The following is a 24762-nucleotide window of genomic DNA, read 5'->3' as shown; positions in this document are numbered from 1 at the left end:
CCCATCCATTCTTGGCAAGTTTATTTTTCACATGAACAAGACGGACAACCACTAAGGAAACCATCGCAGAAACATTCCCATCTAAAAGATGAGAGAAATTGGCCTCAGCGGATCTTCCGTCGGTCACCGGAGTTGCGAGTGGAGGGTCGGGGCGGAGTGCACCGGGAAGAGAGGACAGGGAGAGGCCAGGGAGGAGGAGCTCTCAGCCGGACTGCCCGCTGCGAAACAGTCGCTGCTGCCGGTGCTCCAGAAGCAGGCTGCCGAGGGGAGGCGGGGGGAGGATGAACAGTGCCTCAGTGTAAAATTATAACACTAAGCTGGCTTTGGGAGTGTTTGTTTTGCTGTCGTTTTACTTCTCTCTAATTAGTTTGAAGTTGCGATATAACGAACAGTGGCCTACTTAATAACTGTCACCCTTTCTCTTGTCATCGTGGCACTTTTGGGTCAGCTTAAAGGTAAATTAAGGCCTCCAGTTCCGAATTTACCTGTGCTGTACCTTTTTTAAGGATATCCCCCCACCTACAGGCCACTTACAACAGTTTAACGTTGTGTATGATTACTTTTTTGTAATAGTGTTTGTAGTCAGGTTTAGTTAAGCAAAAATATTAATAATATTCCTATAATCTTTGTATAGGGACTTCTGGTGTGTCTGTGGACCTCAGTAGTGAGTTTATGGTCACCATATTGCACTTGATGGTATTTTTTATCCCTCTAATATTACTAGGCTATTATATTTATTTAACATATTATATATAAATATATCGTTTATAGTTTTATGTGAGATTTGTAGAGTACTGTACTTACATTTATTAGCCAATAAAGTTCTTTATCTATTATTCTTTAAGATTTACTGTAATATACCCAAATACCTTGAAGAGCCCCGTTTCTAGGTGCCTTGGTAGGGAAGGCTAGCTGTTTATTATTTATTCATATACCTATGTATCTATAAGAATGTAGAGCTCATGGATTGAAGACCAACATTCATCAATTTGCAATATGGAAGTGTGCTGCTGGGCTTTTGTAGTAAGATAGTAGAGTCAATTTAACTGGCTTTTGTTAAGTTATTGTCCTAATTTTTGTTGGTGTAATTTACTGCTGGCTATTTTAGCAATATTTCCTTGTCGGAACTTCAACCTGGCCTTAAAAACCCTCCAGAGGATGGTCGCCTGCTCATCAGAAACTCAGACAAACACATGTGTGTCTCGACACTCGTTGGCAGGTGCCGTTTGCAGATACACTAACACGCTCAGTTATTTATAGACGTTAATATCACTGTGTGATTTTGGAGTATCGATTCAGAACAAGCGTCGACTCTCGGTGGAATGTAACACAAACTACGGCGCTGCTGCAGTTTCAAACGTACACCGACACTCAGTGGAATACAGGCTGAAGTCAGTGAAGGCATCTCATCAGCTCACTGTGAGGTCATATAAACTGGAAACCCAGAGACATTTTCTTGGAAAGTCCGGACACAAAGCACAACAAGCCCCACCTGATCTAGGTAGGACATATTTGTGTTCGTATTTGACCTTTGTTCCCCTTAAATCCATATATGTGAATGCAACTCATATCATCCAATGTAGGCATATGTTTTAATCTTAGTCAAAAAAGGATTGAATGTGTTGTCTCTTACAGGAGAATTCATGAATATCTCAGTTTTAAACTGCAGTTTTCTACTTTCTTTCCAGCAGTCATGATTTACGTATCCCTAACCCTAACCCTATCAATTTCACTGACGTATAAAATTAGAAGTACTTTATTGATCCCAATTTGGGACATTTTTTATTCTAGGATTACATTGTTTGAATTACTTTTAAATACATACAAAAGTGTCCATTTACTTGAATAGCTGTAAATATACTTCTAATCTTCACGTCATTTGCACCCATCAGTCGAATGGTGACATCACTTCTCTCTCTGTGTTTCTGTGGGTTTTTCATCAAGCTCAAGAGCACAAATAGTCCACTGCGTACCATCTGCTGTTTCCTCACATGCAATGTGATATTCATGCAAAAAGCTCTGCATAAAACATTATTCATTATCTTGCTGATTAAATGATGGACAGTTCAGTTCATGTTTGTTACCAAAGCTAAAAGCAACATTAAAGATTTAAACTTTTCATAAATCCGACACCTTTTATGTGCCACTTTGAGCATTGCTCACAGCGCTGTTTGATTTCAGGGTTTAGGTGTCTGGTGCCTCCAGAAGTGTTTGTATTGCACCGTGGGGAGAAACACATGCACAGTAAATAATAGGGATGTAACGATACCAAAAACTCACGGTACGATAATATCGCGATAATAAGTCCACGGTACAGTATTTTTCGCGATATTGAATAATAAAGGGGGGGAAAAATTCAAAATAAAAACATATTTTACTCGGAAAATGTTTCTTTATTACATAATACATCTGATTTGTACAGCATTTTAGTAGGATAGCAGTATTTTAAAGTGTCAAAAACAAAGTGACAGTAACAGACTGGAACAAGAAAACCAGTGTTTTTGTACCTACTAGTACTACCAAACAAAGTAGGCATTTTCTTTGTGCCTCTGCATCTCACAAATAAACAAGGACATTTAATAATCAGACCCTGCAATAAAATAAATCAAGTTTCACTTTAGTTTTTCAAGTAACTCAACTCAAACTCACCAGTCACTCACTCAGCATCATCAGACAGGTTTTTAGGAATATGAGAATGTCCACATTTCCAGGTATTTATAAGCTGGGATGTTTGGGCATTTACAATATCCCCTGCTCTGGAAAAAACTCTCTCGCTTGGTATTGATGTTGATGGGACAGCAGTGGTCGCGTTAACCGAATATTTTATTTAACAATGACGGAAAAATCTGAAAGCAGTCTGTCATTTTGACAGATTAGAACAAACTCGGAACAGCGCCAACGTTTCCCCGCAGCGAGGCTCTGGTGTTATGCCGTGTTATGCATGCCCTCCAAAAGGAAATTATATAGTTTCCAAACCGTACTTTGCCGTACAGATCAATACATGTCTGGGAGGTTTTGCTTTGCGCTGTGCGCGCTCCCGCGAGGTGCATACACACACGGCATAACACCGCCCCCCCCCCCCCCCCCCCCCACAGCGAAAAAGTCTAACGCCACCTCAGTGGGACTGAGAGATATGCTTTGGCCATGGGTGACAGCAGTGGGTCAAACTGTGCATTGTCTCTCCACCAAGAAGGTGAGGCTTATTGACAGGGCGAGATATAAATATATTGTTGGTACTTGTCAATGTCTCTAGGTGTGTAAATGTAGCCCTGTAAATACGATGTCCTTTTTTGTTATCTGTTGTTTTATGTTCATGTTGTAACCTACTTGCTTCCATGTTGGACAGGTCTGTCTTGAAAAAGAGATCGATGATCTCAATGGGACCACCTGGTTAAATAAAGGTTTAAAAAAAAAAAAAGTGTTTAAAAAAAAAAAAAAAAATTTTAATTTTTTTTTTTTTTAATCGCGGTAGATTTTGTCAGTCTCACGACGGTATTGGGACGTTTATTTACCGCGATACCGCGATATTCGGTATATCGTTACATCCCTAGTAAATAATGTACTTCGAGAAGCATTAGCCAGGTAAATCAGATCAGACTGTACTCTCCTCTCTGTGGCCTAAAAATCCAATAATTCCCAACGTGAAACAAAAGCTTGATCCAAAATTAGACCTTTTATTTCTTTGTGTTGAAGCTGCAGTAGGTGCGTTTGGCAGAGAATCAGAGTACCTTGCTCTCCCCCTCCTCTTCTATTCGGCAGGCAATTGATTGACAGCTCAGAATAAAGCTCTGCTGTAGGAACCTCATATGCTTCACAACATTAACGTTGACAGAAAATAACCGAAAAATGGCACTATCAATATCATCCAGAATCTGCCATTATCTTAATCATTTTTATAAACCCGGCATGAGCATTACTTTTGCCTGATTCATAGAAATGTCTTTAGCAATGTACAAATAATAAGAAAAGAGAGAAAAAATGACTGATTTCGACTGGTGGCTTTTGAAATTCTAAAATAATATTTCCAGGCAGCCCCACTTTGAAACATGAAAGGATTGTCCAGGATTTTGGTGGTCTGCCAACTTGGCTCTTACTGTTCATGTAGAGTAGAGAAACTTCTGATCAGCAGTCAAAATGTGTCATGGTCGGACTGTTCGCTGATGCTTGTTTCTCACATGACATTGAGTTTGCAGCTAAAGTTAAACCCCCATAATCTCACTGTATATTTCAGTATGATTGTGTGTTTTGTGCTTTCAGCTGTTGTGTAACATTCACACACTAGAGATTATTTGACTTGTTTATGTAACAATGAGTGCATTTCTATTTTAGACTTTCAAATATTGTTCTTCCAGTCAGGGTTTTCATGGCATGCTGTATATTTTATTTGCTGTAGTTGTTAGTTGATTATAATTCCACTGGGTAAAGGTGCTTGCTTCTGTTGCATTCGCTTCTATAACTTGATGCAAGTGTGTTTTAATGGATTATTAACTATATTGTAAGACAAAACAGGAAGAGTGGGGGGATATGAAGTCAAATGTTTTGCAGTAGCCAATCCTTGGTATTACAACCTCACATAATGACTTACATTGGGGAACAGATCGCTGTTGATCTGCATATCCATTTTTCAACTAATATAATGTTTATTTAAATCCGTCCTAAAAATTGTAAAGAGTAAATTAACAAATCCAGAGTTATTTTTTCTCACTCTGTTCATTTAAATTAGCCCAACTAGATGGTGGATATCTGCATAAGATCTGGGTAATTGTATAACTTGACAGTCAAGCAATTTGGCTTGGAGCGCCACTGAGAATCGTTAATAGGAATGAACAGGGCACCGCCTCCAATGCTGGGTTCAGTTATCTTCATACAACTAGGTGCAGGAACTGCATTTAGAAATTGAAATCTTCTTGATAAATGAATCAAATTTGTCCGTTTCCATGAGTCAACACAACATTCAAAGTGGGTCCCTCTTCTCCAGCTAATCAGCACTAGCCTGCCAGTTTAGCAACCTTCAGTTTATCTTAACATAGTATCTGTGTCCAGACACGAGAATTGAATGTGTCCTGCACCTCCGACTCACAAAGCACCGATTACAGTGTCAGCCAGGGCCGAGCAGTGCCCCGGGGAAGAAGAGGAGTGATAGCTGAATGCAGAGGCACAACACAGCGAAGGGCAGAGAAATGTCCCGAACAAAGCAAAGTGAAAAGATAAAATACAGGCAGATATTAGATATTTATATTAGTATCAACAATTAAGAAATTATATTAAGCTGAATTTGTAAGTATTTATTAATAATCATGCTAATACTTATCATAATAGCATAAAGCATTTTTATTCAAAAATATGCTTTATTCTTATTTATCATGCAAAATGCACTTTTTGATGTCTTTTATATATATAAAAAGAGTAAATCAATTCTCTCGCAGAATCAGAAAATAAAACCCCTTTCTCTTTTCCTCTGTACGCACATCTTTTAAAAACGGGGGTACAGCGAGCGGATACAGATTTGCTGCCGATATTACGTAATTTCGGATGGTGGACCCACAGAAACAATCAGAAACAATGCCTGACGTGTTTTGGACGTAAAAATGTATTTTTTACATTAGCAAGCCTCGTTAACACTCAGAGCTAACCTGTACTGTAGCACATGTGTTTAAAAAGCAGGAAATAAAAAAAGGAACTCACCTTGTGATAAACCCGCAAGAGAAAAATAATTTGAGCTCCATACTGTTTCAGAAATAATCCTTGATGTGGTTTAGAACAGGATGGCGTTTTATCACAGCAGAATGTAACTTTATCTCCGGTAGAATTCTGATCAGGCATTAGTTCCGCCTCCTCTTATTTATTTTTTTCAAGCTAAGGACCCACAATCTGCGTTTCTCTAACAGGGCTGCAAAAGAGGGGTTTTGAGCAGTATGAGGCATGGTGATCTGTTTGGTATTTTGAAAAAAAAACTTCCCAGACATGTTTTATATATGTTATGGCCCTAAAATATATTTTTCAAATATAGCATGATAGGTCCACTTTAAGTTATGTTTAAAAAAAACTCTGGCATACCCCCTGCAGTATTCCAAATTACCCCTAGGCGTACACATTTCCCCATTTGAAAAACACAGATCTAAGTTTTGTGGGTAATTATGTTTATTAAAGGCCTCTAAAAAACGTAATATTTTGGTGAGTTACAAAATAGTCCATAACCAAACAAATGGTGAATATACCGTTGAGAAAGGCTCTTTCCTAATGCTGGATATGTAGTTATTAGCATGGGATTTAGTAAATAGGTTGTTTTTACTTATTTAACAGAACTTATTTCTGGTTTGTACTTGTCCTGGCTTTGCTGGATCCTACACTTCCCATAATAACACCTACTAGCGTCTTTCAAGTGACCCTCCCTCCCTGTTGAACACCAACGTCTTTCCAACTCCACACTTGATAGTTGGTTATACAGGTTCTCGGTTGAAAGTTTGAAGTCTTGAACTGAAACTGAAATGATGTTGAAGACTTTAAAAAGATCCCCTGGAGCCACATAACTCATTATATAACTGAATAATGATGAGTAAAATGAAACCGGTGGAGTGCACCTGACATTTATTTAGCAAAAATGCCAAATATTTGCTGTTTCCAGCTCCTCAAATAATGTGCCAATTCCCCTGTTTTATATAAGAGTATAGTGGTCTTCGTCCAAATAAAATTGTAACAGATTTGTGATGACCATCTTTCACGGATATTTTCTATGCTAAATGATTACTCATTATCATTAAAACAGATACATCTAAAATGACAAGGCCTGTCAGTTGCAGCTGTATTTATATGTATTACCATCAAAAGCCTCTCACATAAACTAATGTGCCTTCTCAGCAAATAGACCCTCACACACTTGTAAAATCTATAAATCACATTTATCATTCATTGAAACATACCATAGCTGTTTGCACACACTCCATGAGCAAATTATTCAGAAAGCAGAATGGACTTTGATAGAGAAGTCAAGGTCTGCTTTGCTGCTGCTGCTCTTTAGAGGATTGAATCTTCACACGTTATCTGTGTTTCAAATCATCTCTGTGCCTGTGTTTCTCCACAACCGAGCACATTTTCCTCTTTTGGATCAGTTTGGATTGCCACTGCAGAGGTTGTATCAGCTCAGCGAGTGTCCAAGACTCTGCCAGATAAGGTTTGAAAAATATTATCACTACAAAAGGTTTTCTGTATGTATTTATGGTAGGGAGTAAAACCCTAAGATCTAGTGCATTGCTTTACCTGCTGGGTAGTTATACATCAAATGATGTAATGAGAGGAACACGGGAGAGGCTGCATTGCATCTGTATTCACAGTTCATGGATCAAAAGCAAACAGGGAGCCAAACAGCGTTCTATCATAACAAAGGCAAACATACAAAAAGCCCTGAGCGTTTCAGCGCTATTAAGACACCCACTCCCACTCCAGCCTCCATCTCTGGCTCTTGTACTCCCTCCCTCTCTCATTCCAACTCCCCCTTCCTCAGTGCAACTCCCCCTCATCCTCCCTTTCTGTTGTTACTGCTCCCCCTGATGCATTTCCTCCATTTCACTCCGTTCTTTATTTTTTCCTCTCTCCATCTCTCTTTTCTGTCTTCACTGCATAAAGTCTTGCTCTTGCGCTGTCCCTGCTACTCCTACACAAACACTTACCCACCAACCCTACACACACACACACACACACACACACACACACACACACACACACACACACACACACACACACACACACACACACACACACACACACACACACACACACACACACACACACACACACACACACACACACACACACAGTGTTCCTTTTTCAGTTTTTTTAACCAACCTCTTACTCATGTGTGTCTACATCCCTGCCTCCCACTCTTTTAACTCTGTCTCTCCCTCAGTTCTCTCAGAGGGTCTAAGCTGGAAGCGATTGCCACCCACACATTCACTCTTCAGCGTTCTGCTTGACATCAGGTTTACATTCACAATGAGCAAGCGCAGCATTTCACATGTTGCCTAGCACACATGGCTATTCATACAAACATGTGAACACATGAAACGGTGGTCCGCACACATGAACACTCCTTCCTTTACCGTGAATGTGGGGTTGCAGGTTCTGTTTTCTGTGTGTATCTGCTGATCTTATGCTGGAGTGATCAACCAGTAAACAGGCTTGTCTGAGCATTTCTCTCTGTTATGTAAGATTTTAAATCCAATATTGCATTTTCTTTTTTCAATTCTGGTTGGACAAAAGAAACAATGGAAGAATTTCACCTTACACTCTGAAAGATATGTTAATGTATTACTTTTATATTACAATTTACGAGTAAATGTTTTCATACAGCGTATACGAATATAGCAGCAAACTATTTTCTAACAAAATGGCTACCTTAGCCAAAACCAAGACTTTCGTTTGTTTGGAATAGCACTGGAGTGGGAGATAGTGGACAAGATCCCAAATGTAGGAATAGGATAGGATAGTGATCTGGATTTGATAGCGGCACCAAGAATACTTCGATATGAGCATATGCCCTGTGTAGCACACATTACAGTGTGGTGAATCAACAGCAGGTTTGTGCTTGCCTTTAGCTAAGTGTCGGAAAATTGATGGTCCTCCAATACGTGTGATTAATCATGATTAATCACGGATTATTATTGTTGTTAACGCGATTACATTTGTATTCGTTTGACCTTACAAATAAGCTACTTTTGGACACAGCCATTACCTGTATTAACGTCTCGTGTGAATAATAAGTGGAAATGGAGTTTCACTTGTGATTACAGTGATCTGATCGGTGTGGTTTGTTACTCAAGATTTGGCGAGACCCTTTTTCCCCCTGTTTCATCACGGATTAAGGTCTTAATAGACTTGCACCTCGCCATCACAACACAGTGATAGTGATAATAAGGAACTTGAACCATGTTATTTCAGCACATGGATGATTTATTAAGAAGCTAAATAAAAGAGACAGGCATGTCTACCGGCCGCATGACCCCAGCCAGACCGAATCACCACCTCCTGTGACAGGATGATGTCTCAGCACGGCTGCATATTTAAAGTCTGCTTTTCAAGCTATTACATAATCTCCACACAGTAGATTCATAATTGCATTTTAAAAGAGGTATTCATGGGTTTGCAGATGTCTCCACGCTTTGCATGGGCGTCTTCTTTATTCTTGTTGTATGGCATGTTTTAAACCAAAAGGTAAGGTGCTTCAGGGATAAAAAAAGAAAAAATTGTTGCCAAGGCAACGGAATACAGAGCCTTGGTTGTGATTGAAAGGGAGAGTGAGTGAGGAAAAAATTCAAACAGACCTGTCCCGACTTTTTTTGTTCCAGACCGAGGCTTTTGTCACACTTTAATACACCATTAAAGTGAGAATGCAAGTGTTTGAAATAAGACAATGACCATGCCATTAATTTTGGTTTAATTTGTCACACCGCTCAATAGGCCTGCTAACTCCACCCATCTCACATTCTCCCATTTGCATAAAAACTGTGGATCAGATGATTTATACACTGGTTCTGAATGGGTTTTACTTGCACAGCTGCCCACATTTCTCCACCCGCGCATGTTAAGTGTAAAAAGTGGCAGGTATGGTGTATTATGTTCAAGCAGTGAATTTTGGTCACTGTGCAAGTTGAAGAATGCCATTTTCCAAAATGAAACAAACACTCTCAGCATTTACTCTTACCAAATGATAGATAATGCCCCCTGGGGAGTAAATCTAGGTGCATGATAAAAAATGTCAGGTATCCAAACCTGTGTAAGAGCTTTATTCTGGGTAAAAATCTAAACAGGCTTTTAGCAATTAACTGTCTCATCTATTTCCCACTATCCTATGAGAGCAAAACAGGAAGTAACTTTATTATTTTTGTTGGATATAATCTGCAGCCAAACCTTAAATGATTAGTCATAATTTAAGCCATTTTCTTAGAGTTATCTAAGGAGATTTCAGCGTAGGATAGAATATCAGTTTAGGAGCAGAGGTTATTAGATGAGAGTTATGTTTTGATTCAATCAAATGTTGTTACACCCACTCCTAAAGACAGACTTCTTATGTATCCGTTCATCACTTCTCTGCTTGCTGCTTGACAAAATGCAAAACACATTTTTATATTTGGACAAAACAATGTTAATTGAAGATCCACTTACTTGTTTTGTCAGGGGCTTTCAACCATATCCAACGGTCTTCATCAGCAGATCAATCCTTTACGAGGGATCATATCTTACTACATTTGTTTGTGAGTGAACTTTCAAATGATATTCCTTTTTTAGGGTTCACTACTGTACTAACTTTAGTCCACAAATTGACTTTTGGCCATTTTAAAGCAATATAAGATAATGTGCACATTCCCTATTCCCTATATACAGCAGTAAATAAATAAATAAATACATTTGATTTATATAGCACACTTTAAAGACAACGTCATCTCAAGGTGCTTCACAGAGCTATAAGGAAAAATAAGTAAAAAGATATCTAAAGGAGCATATTGGATAAAATATGGCAATATAACAAATACAAATAAAAGGTGAATGAAAATGAATGTAAATGTATTGTAAATGAATGAATAATATATTTTACCAGCTTATTACGTAGTTAGTGAATTGTAAAAAGAAAAAGCACGAAGTCACTGCCATTTGTTTTAGGGGACTAGCTGTCAAAAGTGCACATTTGTATTGCATGTATTGATTTGAATGCAGAAAGGTTACATGCTTGAGGGAGCAGCTCTGTGGCAAGAGAAAGGATTACTATGCCACGTTCAGATCTCCACCCCATGTGAGATACAGAGGAATCTGAATGAAAGCAGACAATGTTCTCACTGGGAAAGTCTAGAAATATAATGTCTTTGAGGTCAAACTGCATTTAAATCCCAACACTGCTTCGGAGTCTCTTTGGAGATTAGGAAAGTAAATGCTTACACGGCGCAGGGGATTCTTGCTCAGCAATTTCTGAATAAAAATATAATGTGAACACAAACTGCTGCGAGTGGCTGTGTTTACATGCTTAGTAAAACACTTGTGACTAGTAATTATGATAGAGTTGTGTTTTCTTGTTAACGGGTCACTCGATAATTTAACAATCACATCCATAACGTTGTTTTCCATTAGGCTATTTAATGAATGTATCCCCCTGGTTATCATTGCATGGACAGCCTGAATATCATTTTAAGTCGTTACTGAGTCGCCAGGTTTAAAATATTTCATATGTTTGTGGCTCTTGCCTTTTTTTCTCTTAGGAGATAGAAATTATTGATGTGGTTTTCTTTGAAGTATACGATGCATAGTGGCCAAATATCACCAGAGTTCAGCGCACCTGAAGAGCAGCACCCCTCATTAAACTAGTTCAAAATAAAACGTACAGGTCAAATTTGAATCCGTCAGCTTTTAGGGGGCAGTCATAGTGGTTAGTCAAGACAAAACAAGCTCTAAAAAAAGAAAGTAGTTCATCCGAGTTTGGCGTCAAGGCTCCGGCCTCATCACTCCCAGCAAGTTCTCTTTACATAGAACATTGAGGAGTGATGATTAAATAACTATTCCTCTGAGCCGACAGATGGAAGCTGGGTTTGTAGTGGAGCAGAAAAGTAGCAGCAGCAGAGGAAGAGATGGCAAATCTTGCAATTTTAAATAGAGCGTCAGATTACAGGGAATGTGTTTGGTTGGTTGTATGAGGAGGTAAGGCATGTCATCATTGGTGTTGGAGTGGACTGCCTGAAGTAGCAGGCAGGCTGGGCTCCATTTTCTTTTTGTAGTACACACTTTCTACCCTTGAGGGGAAATCAACAAGAGCTGCAACTACATGAAGCAGACAAAAACTTGTTTGATTTCCAACCAAAATCCTGACCCCAATGAAACCCTCCATTGAAGGGTGTAATACAACACATGCTCTGACTGAATCTCATGACTCCAAATTGGCACCCAAAGAAGAGGTTTTTTAAAAGGGGTGGGGCGATATTACCCGAAGGCTTTGGATGGTACACTCACAGACTGCTTTTGGTTTTTCAGAACTCAGTTGTGTTCTCATTTTTTGTTTACCCTCATACAGATTCCAGTTGAGCGTACCAGAATGCTCCGTCTTGCACAATCTGCTCCTACAGGAGAAACTAATTAGTTTGGGAAACAATATATTCTGGAGCTAATCTGGATATCACTGCTCTGAGGCCTTTTAATTGAGATGGCTGCAGTTGTGATGCATACATAAAGCTGGCGTAACCTCCAGCCGTACAGGGCAGCACCCATGATAACTGCTCCGCATTAACACTTCATGCAGAGTAACAAACATCTAAGAAACTGGGAGTAGTGCTCTGAGAGAGAGAGAGAGAGAGAGAGAGAGAGAGAGAGAGAGAGAGAGAGAGAGAGAGAGAGAGAGAGAGAGAGAGAGACTGTATATATATATCATCAATAATATGTAAACATTTGAAATGTATGTTAATGTTGATAATTATTTTGTATTGTGATGCTTTGGCAACATTGTTTAATTTAACTTTCATGCCAATAAAGCCCCTTTGAATTGAATTGAATTGAGAGAGAGAGAGAGAGAGAGAGAGAGAGAGAGAGAGAGATGCCTGCCACACTAGGATACATTCAGCATATTTTCTCCAAATGTGCTGAACTATTTGAAGAATATAAATTCCTTGAACCATGTAGCCCCTCAGTAACATGGAGTTATACAGAATCTACCAGGAACTGTATAATTGTCTTTCATTTTGTGTCAATCTTCCTGAAAGCGTAGGTTTACATTTTCAAAGGAGGAAATTGCCATTATGCAACAGCTATCACAAAACTTAGGTGATTAAAATGTCCTACTATTCATGAAATGACGATGAACTGTTAAAGGTGCATTTGAAACCTTTTAATGGAACTAGATGGTGAGTCTTTTTCTCCCTCCACTGTGATTTCTCAGTAACCTCCTCATGTTTGATCCCTGCTCTCTCAGATTTCATTTCGAAGACTCCTCCACCAGTCAGTCATCTGCAGAGTTTGATTTGGTAGCTGTTAAACTGTGGATTTTTTGCAAGAAGACAATTGCATAGCTGGGTTCCAAACACCTTCCTGGTCATCTTTTTCCCTCCTCGCGTGGGTTAAAGAAAATGTCAGGATTGCAGACAGTCGTGCGGTGAAAAACATGTCCCATTTGGACAGTTAAATGAAGGAGTACAACGATAGGGGCGACAAGGATAAAAGAGGAATTGAGGTAATGTGGAAAATGGAGGGTTCTACAGTAGATGCCACAAATGTCTGAAGGGGGAGAAAGAGAGAGGACGGTATGAAAAGAGGAGAGGGTGCAAGGAGGAGAAAGGATAGGAGAGAAAGAGAGAGGGCTGAAGAGACGAGAGGGATAAATGCACTATTTGAATTATGTAAAATAGCTGCGTGGGAGAGAAGAGGTGCGTGGTGTGTGTGTGTGTGTGTGTGTGTGTGTGTGTGTGTGTGTGTGTGTGTGTGTTTGTGTGTGTGTGTGTGTGTGTGTGTGTGTGTGTGTGTGTGTGTGTGTGTGTGTATGTGTGTGTGTGTGTGTGTGTGTGTGTGTGTGTGTGTGTGTGTGTGTGTGTGTGTGTGTGTGTGTGTGTGTGTGTGTGTGTGTGTGTGTGTGTGTGTATATTAGTGTGACTGTGACAGGCTGAGATTGGAGAAGGCAAAGGAAAAAGCAGAGACACACATCATGAGGACAGGCTGCAATGCTGAAAGAAATAGACAAGACTTAAGAACAAACAAGCAAATGTAACCAACTTGTATTTTATGTGAGGGTTATAATGCTGTAGATGTTTCTTTGATAGGGACATGCAAAGAAAGGAAAAGGACACATGAATATGAAACAGGGGGAAAAACAGGATGTAGAAATGGCTTTGATCATTCTGCTGTTTAGAAACAATAACAAAAGACTGTAATGAATAATGCTCACCCAGGCTTTATAAGACATGGCACTGTTGCGTCTTCATCTTGTGGAAATGGTAGAAAAGCTGTTGACTTCCAATAACTTTACATATTCTTGTCTAATCGTGTATGTACTTCTTTTTTTTCTAGCGGCATGGCTCTAGGGATGTAAAATCAGTTTGTCTGTAATATCAGAGAACTGTTACTATTATACTATTTTGCCTGGTGTGCGTTACATTTTGTGGAGACATCTTGACCCCCGAGGATGATTTAGCAGTCCTCCTATTTTCATTTCACTCCACCAGCCGTTCAAATGTTCCACTTGTGAAATATAGCACATAGATTTGTAAGAGATTTTTTTGTAAATCCACGGTTCCAAGACAATGAGCCTAAAGACTGAATTTGATATTGTTATAGCAAACTGCCAAAACAGCAAAGCATTTCAAAAATCTTTCACATGCAAGAAATGACTCTGTTTTAGCCCTTCCTCTAAACACGGTCAGTCGGACACATGGTAGATCCTTTCATGATTTATTTTATAGTGTGGATCAATTTCATATTTTAGAAGCAAGTCTTTTATGGTCCAACCATTTATTGATTTATCCAACTATCCTGAGATTTGGTATGTCATTCTGTGGATCATGAGGGCCATTTCTAGTCTTTCTTTTGTTCACTGGCTGTCCTAAATGTCACACTCCTCATACAAGGCATGTATAAGACTTTCCCTTAAGGACGTTTGAGATAGACATACAGTCCTGACATTTTATTGAGTTTTCCAGCATTTGGGTGAGGGACAGCAGTTACGGGGAAGTGGAAATCAGGCCATATATGTACACTTTCAACATTCACTCACATTGTTGTGGCTGCAGTTCATCTGAGTTCAACCAGGCCTCTTTTGTTTTGTTTCCCCTTGTTCTCTAACTAACTCGTTCCATCATCCATCATGCGCAGGACACAAGTGTATTCCCTTACTCACCAATCCAGTGCATTAGGCACCGACTCTCTGACGGAAGTCAATAAGTGCTTTGTTTGTTTAATGCATGCTCTTCTCTATCTGTTCATCTCCCGGTCCCTCCCCTCTCCCTCGCCTCAACATACAGGCTGTTAACATTCGCTCATCTCATGTCCAGACAGAAAATCTATCTCTCAATAGTCTCTCGCCCACTTCGTCCACCTCTCCCCCTCCACACAGATGACGGTGTATTACAGTCCTCGCAGCAGCGCTGGTGGACGACCAAAGATGGTTTTATTTAGGCAGACTGTCAGTAACAGCTCTACCATGACTGTTTATTTCCACAATGGCAAGTTTTCCTCTCCCAACGTCCTCTCGCTAAAGGACTAAAACCAGACTAATGGACAGTTTCATCCCACAGGCCATAAGACTGTTAAACACCAGGACATCCATAACATTCATCTGTTTGCAACTTATATATATCAATATTCCAATTACTTGTATATAGACTATTCTGCACTATTGCTACCATATTTTATTTTATTTTATTTACTTGCACTGTTGGAGGAGCCTGTGACCTAAGATTTCCATTGACATAACTACACTGTAGCTATACACAAAGGACAATAAAAGTCTTGAATCCTTGAATCCTTTAGCTTTGTCTCGGCACCGTCACTCCTTGTTCTGCCCTCATTTTACCTTCAGATGTTTCCCTCCTCCTGATATTCAGTCTTACCTGTCAACCTTTTCTCTCTCCCTGTCTGTTAGATCATCGCGCCCGGCGGAAGAGCATAGCCACTGGGAAGCAGCCCAGCATGGAGATCCCTCCCAGTGCCCCAATTCAACCCTTCCGACAATCCGTGAGTAACCCTCCCTGTTCCCGGCCTCGCTCGCTGCCCCCGACCCTCTCTCTCTCCTTCCTCCCGTCTCCCGCCCTGGGCCCGCCACCCTCCTGTTGTCGCAGGGCCAGCGGGACCCCGCCTTACCCTTTTCCCCTCTCCCTGGCTGTCTCCCCCTCACATGCCCTTGATCGGCAGAAGCAGAAAAAAAAGGGCTCCAAAAAGGGGCCCGGCACGCCCCCCTTGCCCCGCTCGCTGCCCCTCTCCCTGTCCTCCTCCCTCTCCCTCACCCTGCCCCACTCGCCTGCCACCTTCTCCTCCACCTCCCCCTTCTTGTACTGGGGCGGAGACTGGAGGGCTGCCAGTTCGAGTCCAGTGGCAGGAGGGACGTTTATTTCACCACTGCCCCCCGTTGAGGTATGTGACACAACTGAGGCAGAGACACTGGCTACATCTGAAGCAGAGACACTGGCTACAGCATTTATGATGCCTGTAGAATGGAAACATCTCGTCTCTCAAATTCTAATTCAATATTCACAGAATGATTAGAACAGTATACCACAAAGTATACCACATGTGTTTGCTAGTTTTTTTTGGTCCTTAAAAGTAAACTGAATATTTTCAATTGAATGTATATCTACTTTTCGTGGTAGCCGTTGGTTTCCATTCATTTCCAGAGGATACGGAAATCAATTAGCCACCTTTTGAAACATAGTCTAATTGAGATGGGTAATAGGCATTAATGTCTGTCAAAGTTACTTCATCATGGTGTGATAAGTTTAAAGTGTGGTTTTATTTAATACATCTGCACTGCTTTTGCCCAATGAATAGAAAGAGTACAATTAAAATAAAAGATCAACATGTTTTATGTCGCTTATTATAGCAACTTGTTATTATCCTATAGGAACTGAATCTCCATATAATGTTATTGTAAAGCACTTTTCAACTGTTTTGAAAAGTTCTATATATATTCTATACAGTATAAATAATAAATATTATGATTATTTAAAGTATTTTTAGGTAATGCATATAAAGGAAAAGCAGACTTAATAATCACTTTGATAAAATGCACACCTAATTAAAAGCCTGCTAAAAGGATGTCATCCAATGGGAACAAAATAATAACCAATGATTACCTTCAATGTCCTGAATTGACTGGTAGTAAATCGGTTAAAACACGCAGAACACATGGTATGATTCTTTAATGTCACCAAAAGAAGAGTCATATTTGTTTCCGAGTGTACTGTCACTGCTACTCCTGGGATCATTGTGTGTCTTTTTTGTACTGGAGGCAACTTCAGTGAGAGGAACTGGCAGCAAAACATATTCTGTCTGTGGACGGAAATAATCTGTTTATTGTTTTATTCATAGAAACAGAAATGAAATCCCATTGTATCGCACGTGCACCTCAAAGGGCTTCAACTAAAGGATAGATTGGTGTCTTATTAAGTTTGTGCAAGTGCTCCATGTTACCCATCTCCTTTCTATTATTTCTGCTGGTGTTTGCACTTTAGCTGGAAATAGCCGGACTTGTTTTTCTCTCTACACAGGAAACTATTTGCAGCCCGTTCACTGTTGCAGTATGAGAAACTGCAGGAGCCAGATACGCCATTAGCGCAAAGCCCAGTTTGGCTTTTGGCTCAAACTTTTTGTTTTTCATTAATATTTGATAGTGGCTAAGCTCTCTCTTTTTGTCTCCCTCTGTATTTAATTCTTTGACTTTTTGAGACTTAAAGTGTCAGACGGAGCAGCTAATCTAATCAGATTTAGTCATGCAGGCTATTAGCTTGGAACCAGCAGATGGAGCCAAGTCTTTAGTCATATCCTCAAGACAGGCATCAGAACATTCTGACTGATGACAGATGATGAGTTGTCATTTGCCTGCAGCCATTCCCCTGCTCGACAATGCTTTTATGCTATAGGTATATGATATTGCTTATGAGTCTCCAGGATTCACTTTATAAATGAATATATAAAGTGTCACAGCTTTACAGTACAAAAAAAGGCACATTTCATGATTGATTTAGGCTTTAAAGTTATTTACACAGCCATCAGTTCAAGCTTCAAGCACATCCAAAAATATCAAAACAGGAGAAAAAAGCTATGAGAATTAAAAACACTGTTCTGAAAAGTGTTAAATATGCAGTTACGCCACAGTTGTGACATAACAGCTCAAGGTTGCTGGTTGTCATTGTAACAGAAAACGCTTTCTGGCTGGGGATTCTTTTTAGGAACTCTATACGTTCGGAAAGAATAATCACGACCAGAGCAAGAGACTCTTTGACAAAGTAACAGAGGTCAAATAACTGCTGACACAGCCATCTTCAGTTTGTGACAAGCAAATCTGAGCCACCCTACAAAACTCAAATCAAACTGACCACTAATCCACTAACAGCTTAAAAGACATATTCTGTGTGCTTGTGTTAGAAACCATAAATGTGCGATCTGGCTCCCTCATCCCTAGTATACGCAAAATCAAGTTTAGTCAGAGTTCAGAGTTGTGCTGCTTCTCCTTGCTTGAGTTTAAACTGGCTGAAACCTTATTTTTGTTGTATTGAACGCAAGCCTTTGTTAATTTAGAAGAAAAAGAAAATATATATTGTGTTCCACATATTTGTCACACAAGTAAACACAGAAATACCCCTCAGTGAGTATTGGTACACACCCCAAGTAATTAATTACCTCATCAATGAACAATTTCCTGCTTATCAGTGTCTCCAGATTGTGTTTCTGATCATTCACTGACATGTACTATAGAGCTTATCTTTGGACTGTATGGCTCAGCACTGCCCACCGCAGGATCTGTGACCACACTGCAGTTCAATGTGACAAATTGCCATGTGTGGGTGTATGATTTTTGTTGATAATAAATGTATCTTGTGCTTTCCCCTGTCATGCATCATGTATTTCATTTGTCTGTGTCTTTTTGTCACTTAAATACGTTCTACACAAACCACACCGACTCCATGGAAACCATTTTATATTTTACAATCAATATTTCTTCTTCAATCATCCCTCACTCTCTCCTCACATCTCATCCTATCATCTCCAACTCACGCCGACCACTTCTTCTTCTTCTTCTTCTTCTTCTCCTTCTCCTCTGTCACTTCGCACAATGCGCGTCCTCCCTTTCCTCCTCCATTTGTCTTGTCCTTGTTGTTTCTCCCCTCCACCTCCAGAGCTTTCTCAGCAGAAGGTTGAAGGGCTCGATCAAGAGGGCTAAGAGTCAGCCCAAACTGGACCGAACCAGCAGTTTCCGCCACATGATCCTCCCCCGCTTCCGCAGTGCCGACCAAGACAGGTCAGTGAGTGAGAGTGATGTTGGACATTCATGTGTGGATTAATCTGCTGTGTCAGGCTGTGATTGGCTGCTCATCTGCAAACACTGTGCAGTTGCATTTATGTATGAAAGCTCATTGTTGTCTTGTTCTCCCAGCCTGTTTGTGTAAATGCTTTGGCATCACAAAAACAATTTACTCTCCATCTAATTCTACAATATAAAGCTTTGTTTTGAATCAAAAAGGAAGTGTGGATGGAACATAACACACTCAGCGGAAATTAAACAGTGTAAACTAATTCAGATTGGACACAATGTGAGTTTTATAAGACAACTGATGTGGAGTGTTCGGAGTCTATCCATCTATTCATCTATCTATCTATCTGTCCGTCCATCTATCTATCTGTCTATCTGTCCGTCCATCTATCTATCTGTCCATCCATCTACTGTATCTATCTATCTATCTATCTGTCTATCTATCTATCTATCCATCTGTCTGTCTGTCTATCTGTCCGTCCATCTATCTATCTATCTATCTGTCCATCCATCTACTGTATCTATCTATCTATCTATCTGTCTATCTATCTATCCATCTGTCTGTCTGTCTATCTGTCCGTCCATCTATCTATCTATCTATCTATCTATCTATCTATCTATCTATCTATCTATCTATCTGTCTATCTGTCTGCCCATCTATCTATCTATCTATCTATCTATCTATCTATCTATCTATCTATCTATCTATCTATCTATCTATCTATCTATCTATCTATCTTTCTATCTATCTATCTATCTATCTGTCTGTCTGTCTGTCTGTCTGTCTATCTATCTATCTCTCTCTAAACATCTTTCTATGTATCTTGTCCATCTATATGTTTCTTTATCTGCCTATGTATCTCTATCTCCTTCCATCATTTGCTGGAAATTGTTGTTTATTTATCGCTCTCAGTGTCACACACAATTAAAACACTTGGCACCATCGTTGTTTCTCTGCTGGGTGAAGAAAAAACATCGCCTCTTTCTCCATGGCAACCAGCAGACAGCCATATGGCGGCTGTACAGACCATAATGAGTCAGTGGGAGATTTGCTTAATTATACCTCCTCTGTATCTTGTTCCTAGTTGCAGCAGCTCCAGCGTTCGTCACGCACAGCAGCACCAGCGTTTCAAGGATCATTTTTAAGGGAAAATATCCTCAGAGACTCAAGTTTGGCAGAAGTTTGTTCTAAAAAAGATAATCTCAAAAGGGAAATCAATGATATATCAGTATAACAATTGAAGTTGTTCATTTTTTAAGTAATGTTTTTCATTTTTTAGCTTAGAATTCACTTAATTGCTGTTTAAGACAGCAGCATTGTGTCCTTTTTCAGTATTTTATGAAATTATTTCATTAGAGTTTTAGGGAATTATAAGAGAAATAAATGAGGAAGGCTTTTTGTTCTACCTAAACTAGCCTGGTTAACAGTTATTCAATAGCATTGGTCTCTTATGTGCACTTCAATAGCTCCACTAGCACAAATGCCATGTACTGAAGGCTTGAGCTCTTTCCACAGAATGAATCTGTGATGTTGCCCTCTCTCTTTACCCCTTTCTCGTGTATATTCAGCTGCACTATTGAAACAGAGTTAACAAGAAAACTAGAAATAGTTAGAAATAGAGTTAAGTATAGTATTTTATCTATCCTTGCAATAATGATAACGTTCTCAATGAATCAATACTGAAAAATCACCATTTTCTGTATTCCTCTAATGTGACAAAAAAATCTCTTTCCTCGCACGATAAATCCGCTGAAACCCAAAAACATTCACTCTCAATGTAACTTAATAAGAAAAAGACTAGCCACTCATCAAAATTGAGGAGTTTGAGCGAGATAACTTTAAACAAAAAAAATGTAAATGACTTGTCAAAAACAATTGGCCATTTATTTTCTGTCTGTCGGACGAACGAATTAACCCACAAGAAGTTCTAACCTTTATTTTGTGAATTCATTTTTCATCTATAAGCTCCCACGGAACAGCCACAGCCAGGAAAAACGTCCGATGTGAACAAGGTCATGTTGATGATCTAAACACAGCGCGGCCGAGCACTCGAGAGCGCTGAAACCTTCCCTGAGCAAGGTTTCTGCCAGAGTGCGTCTACCCATGATTTATTCACTCGGGAAGGTTGTAGGTGTCTATTATCCTCGGCCAGTCTGAGAAAACACTGAACAGACAGAAAAGTCAAGAGGTGAGGTTGAAGTCGGGGTTATTTGCCTCTTTCACATCTCCTGCTGTCCTCTGGGTGTTCCCTGTCAGGCATGACGGTGAACATCGGCAGCTTTGATTATTATTATTCTGTTTTTTTTTATCTTTATTTATCCAGAGAGAGTTTGCACAGAAGACACTCTGCTTTTTTCAGCGTGGATTGATATTCATGCAGCTATAAACACACCTCCGAGCTCCCACACAGGCTGTAAAATAATGATATATATGTTTTTTCCACATATTCTCTATAAAATGAATTGAATTGATTGCTCATGCAAACACCCAATGGGTCTCAGAGCTACCCTCTTTTATATACTGGAGATACATAAATATTCTCTGTATCCTAGCCCGTTACTGACTGAAAGTATTTCCTGTCTTGCAAGGTATAATGTTCTATTTACTATTGTATTTAGTAGATTACTCACAAGATAATAATATTCACCAGTCATACCTTTTTACATGAACCTTTAAACATAACAAAACAATTATTTGAAATCATATCAAATCGAAATGTAGCAACTTAACATTTGAGATGTTAGAACCTGCACATTGTGCTCAATAAATGATTTTTTAAGTGAGTCATTTTTGCTGATTTATTATCTGTATCATATCAATAATATAAGGACACTTTTTTTAAAGCTTTTTATTCATTACTATGTTTACATGATATTTATTTCAATCGTTTAGTTTATGAATTTGGGAACAACTGAAGTGAAGAAAGTTCTTCACAAGTTCTAAAAAGCCCAACTTGACGTCTCCATCTGCTTGCTTTGTTGGACTGACAGCCCATAAATCAAAGCTATTCAATTTGAAATGATTTTAAAAAGGGGAAAGCAGAACATCCTCTGTTTTGAAACTGGAAGCAGAATCATGTCTTACATGTATTGCTTGATTCAAAAAATACGATTTATTATCTGCCAAGGGACTAATGAATTCATTGACTCTACAGAGTGGTGTCGTTGAGTTACGTGTCTTTGTATCAGTCGTCTTTTCACTGCAGTGAAGCACAAAACAATATTTTAAATATTTTGTATCTGCTAATCGCGCTCTTGTTTCTAGTCTATCATTAGAGGTGCTTAGGTGGTCTTTCTTAGATTTGAAGTTTATCAGTCGTGACTAGTGGATTACAATAGGGTGAGTTGTGTGTGTGTGTCTTTTCATGTTAGACTCTTCCTGCACTTCAGCTCCCCACTGAGACCTTCTTTTACCTCCAGCGCCCTTTCTCTCATCTCAGTCCCTCTCTCTTCCCTTCTCCTTCTTCCCTTTAATCCACGCTCTCACTTTCTTCCTCTCCAAAGGATCCACTGTTTACATACTCAAAGTGATTTCCTCTGAGAGGTCTTCTCTCTCTATCCCCTCACCCTTACCTCTCCCAGTCTTTCCTTCTCTCTCATCCTCTCATGACCTCCCCCACTCTTTCTCTCTTCTCCTCTGTATTCCCCCTCAATCTGACTCATTCCTTTGGGTCTATTTTTATCTATCTCCCTCTTGCTCTCCCCCCTGGTCCCATACAAGTAATCAGTTCACTGTTGATGAACGTTACGATTGAATGTAGACAAAAGCAGTGTGAGCGCAGGGAAGAAGCTGAGAGCCGGACGCAGCACGGAGGACATACTGTATCTTTTCTTTCTTTCTTTCTTTCCATCCACTATTTTCTTCTCTGAGGGGCTTCGTTCACACGTGCTCTGGTTGGACTCCCTGTGTCATCATGCGTCCCTTTTAGTGACCGTCTGCTGAGCTAGTCTGTCATTTGACATCCCTTTGTGCCTGCATGAGTGTGGGAGAAAGTGTGTACAGTAGGTGAGCATGATGGAGGGGCTTTAGCAAAAACCTTGTTTACTTAAGGGGTTCAGGATTATTGTTAGTATTAAATAGCATCTTGAAACATTGTGTGGAGAGTTACAAATGTTTAGCCTGGAGGGGAAAAGCTGGATATATCTGGTAAGACAGTTATGTAAAAACAAACTAAAATGAAGATCTCTCCTTTCACATCTTTATTCTATTGGTTTATCAAACTGCCGAAAATAGACAAAACTGTGACACATTATGGGGAACATCCTTTTGATTGTGTGTAGTGAAAGGAGTGATTATTTACATTTCAAACAAGGTTATAATGAGCATTTCAGTCACTTAAGTGTCAATTATTCTTACCGGATTTTCTTAAAAGTTATTCAAATGAACTCTTGCTATTAGAGGTTTGATAAGTCTGTTCACTTTAAAGCTGCCTGTTAAATTATTTACAATGGATAGTTTCAACGTCTTCATTCCTTTTCGGAAGTGTCTCATTTGCCTCTTAGTAATACAAGCTTTGAGTAATCACTTGCTTTCTGATTGCTGCTTTTGTCCTAGGAGCTTATTCCTGTATTTCCACTTGCAGACTGCTGTAGGAATAGTAGACGATTTCACCATGTTATATAATGAATATATTTGGTGTTATTTACATATCATACATCATATCCACCATTGCACACAGACGCTTTTGTGTTATCAAGGTACAAGGGTTCAGAATTATAGAGAGTATAGTTAAGATTTACATTTTGTTTCTTATAAACTGAACTGAAATATAATGCAACCTTTACAAAAAGGCTCCCCCACTCCTCACGTCTAACCACAACTATCATTCCCCCAGGACCCGTTTGATGCAGAGCTTCAAAGAGTCCCACTCCCATGAGTCCTTGCTGTCCCCGAGCAGCGCTGCCGAGGCTCTGGACCTCACCCTGGATGAGGACGCCGTTATCAAACCTGTCCACTCGAGCATCCTAGGACAAGAGTACTGCTTTGAGGTGAGAGCTGAGCTGCTCGGTGTGGACAAACAGCTTTCACACACTCAGTGCACAGAGCAGTAAAAAGCATCAGAATCCTGACAGTGATGTTAAAGGTCCCCTATTATACTGTTTTTCATCAATATATTAAAGGTCTCAGATATATACAATACATGTCTCTGAAGTGTTTGGCTCCAAACACCAAACAGATCATTGCAGCATCCCATAATCCCCTCTGTTTCAAAAGTGCTGATTCTCTGTTACTTTAGATGAAAAATAAGGAGCCCCTCCCCACGCCCCTCTGAGAGATATTGGTTAAAAAGAACACAATGGTGCTCTAGGAGGAGATTCAGGTGATAAGGGGGGGGGTTTACCTTGGTTGGTGAATGGCTAATGGTTACACAAGCCAAAAAAACGTTATGACATCACAAAGTGGCCAGAATCTGATCAGCTCATTTTCAGACAGGTTTTTATATAAATGGATCAGGTCAAAAAGGGACCGAATCTTTTTTCCTGAAACTTTCAGAATCTCTTTACACAGAGGGGACACATGTTGATGTATAAAAGACATGACAAAGTGGATTTTGCATAATAGGTGACCTTTAAAGAGACTGTGAATTGAAAATATAACGTGAAGAATGAAAGGAAATTGAAATGTGTCCCAAAATAATTTCCTGTAGGAGTCTGTCAGCTTTTCCCATCATTTTTCCATTAGTGCAACATGACAGAGGTTGAGAGTGAATACAAGACATTATTTTGGCGCTTTAGCTGCAGTCTCCATAGTTACTAATGGCTGTGGTTGTTGAATTTAC

At 39.6% G+C, this 24762-nt stretch overlaps 1 protein-coding gene across 16 annotated transcripts in view; it reads left to right on the top strand.

The window, feature by feature from the left end:
* The window catches only part of syngap1b (synaptic Ras GTPase activating protein 1b), a 126478-nt gene that overhangs the window by 71466 nt on the left and 30250 nt on the right, over positions 1–24762 (top strand). For 15 of the 16 annotated variants that reach the window (XM_079691537.1, XM_079691525.1, XM_079691530.1 and 12 more), the window contains exons 4-6: positions 15599–15690; positions 18849–18970; positions 23818–23971. In XM_079691537.1, the coding sequence (XP_079547663.1) occupies positions 15599–15690; positions 18849–18970; positions 23818–23971 (368 nt within the window). Of the gene's footprint in view, positions 1–994; positions 1502–15598; positions 15691–18848; positions 18971–23817; positions 23972–24762 lie in introns of those variants that run through there. The other variant, XM_079691532.1, reaches the window with a different exon arrangement.

Source organism: Notothenia rossii, assembly GCF_949606895.1.
Source record: "Notothenia rossii genome assembly, chromosome: 7".
In the NCBI taxonomy this organism is placed as follows: domain Eukaryota; kingdom Metazoa; phylum Chordata; class Actinopteri; order Perciformes; family Nototheniidae; genus Notothenia; species Notothenia rossii.
Note: the sequence above shows the minus strand (reverse complement) of the source record. Positions and strands in the feature narration are given on the sequence as shown.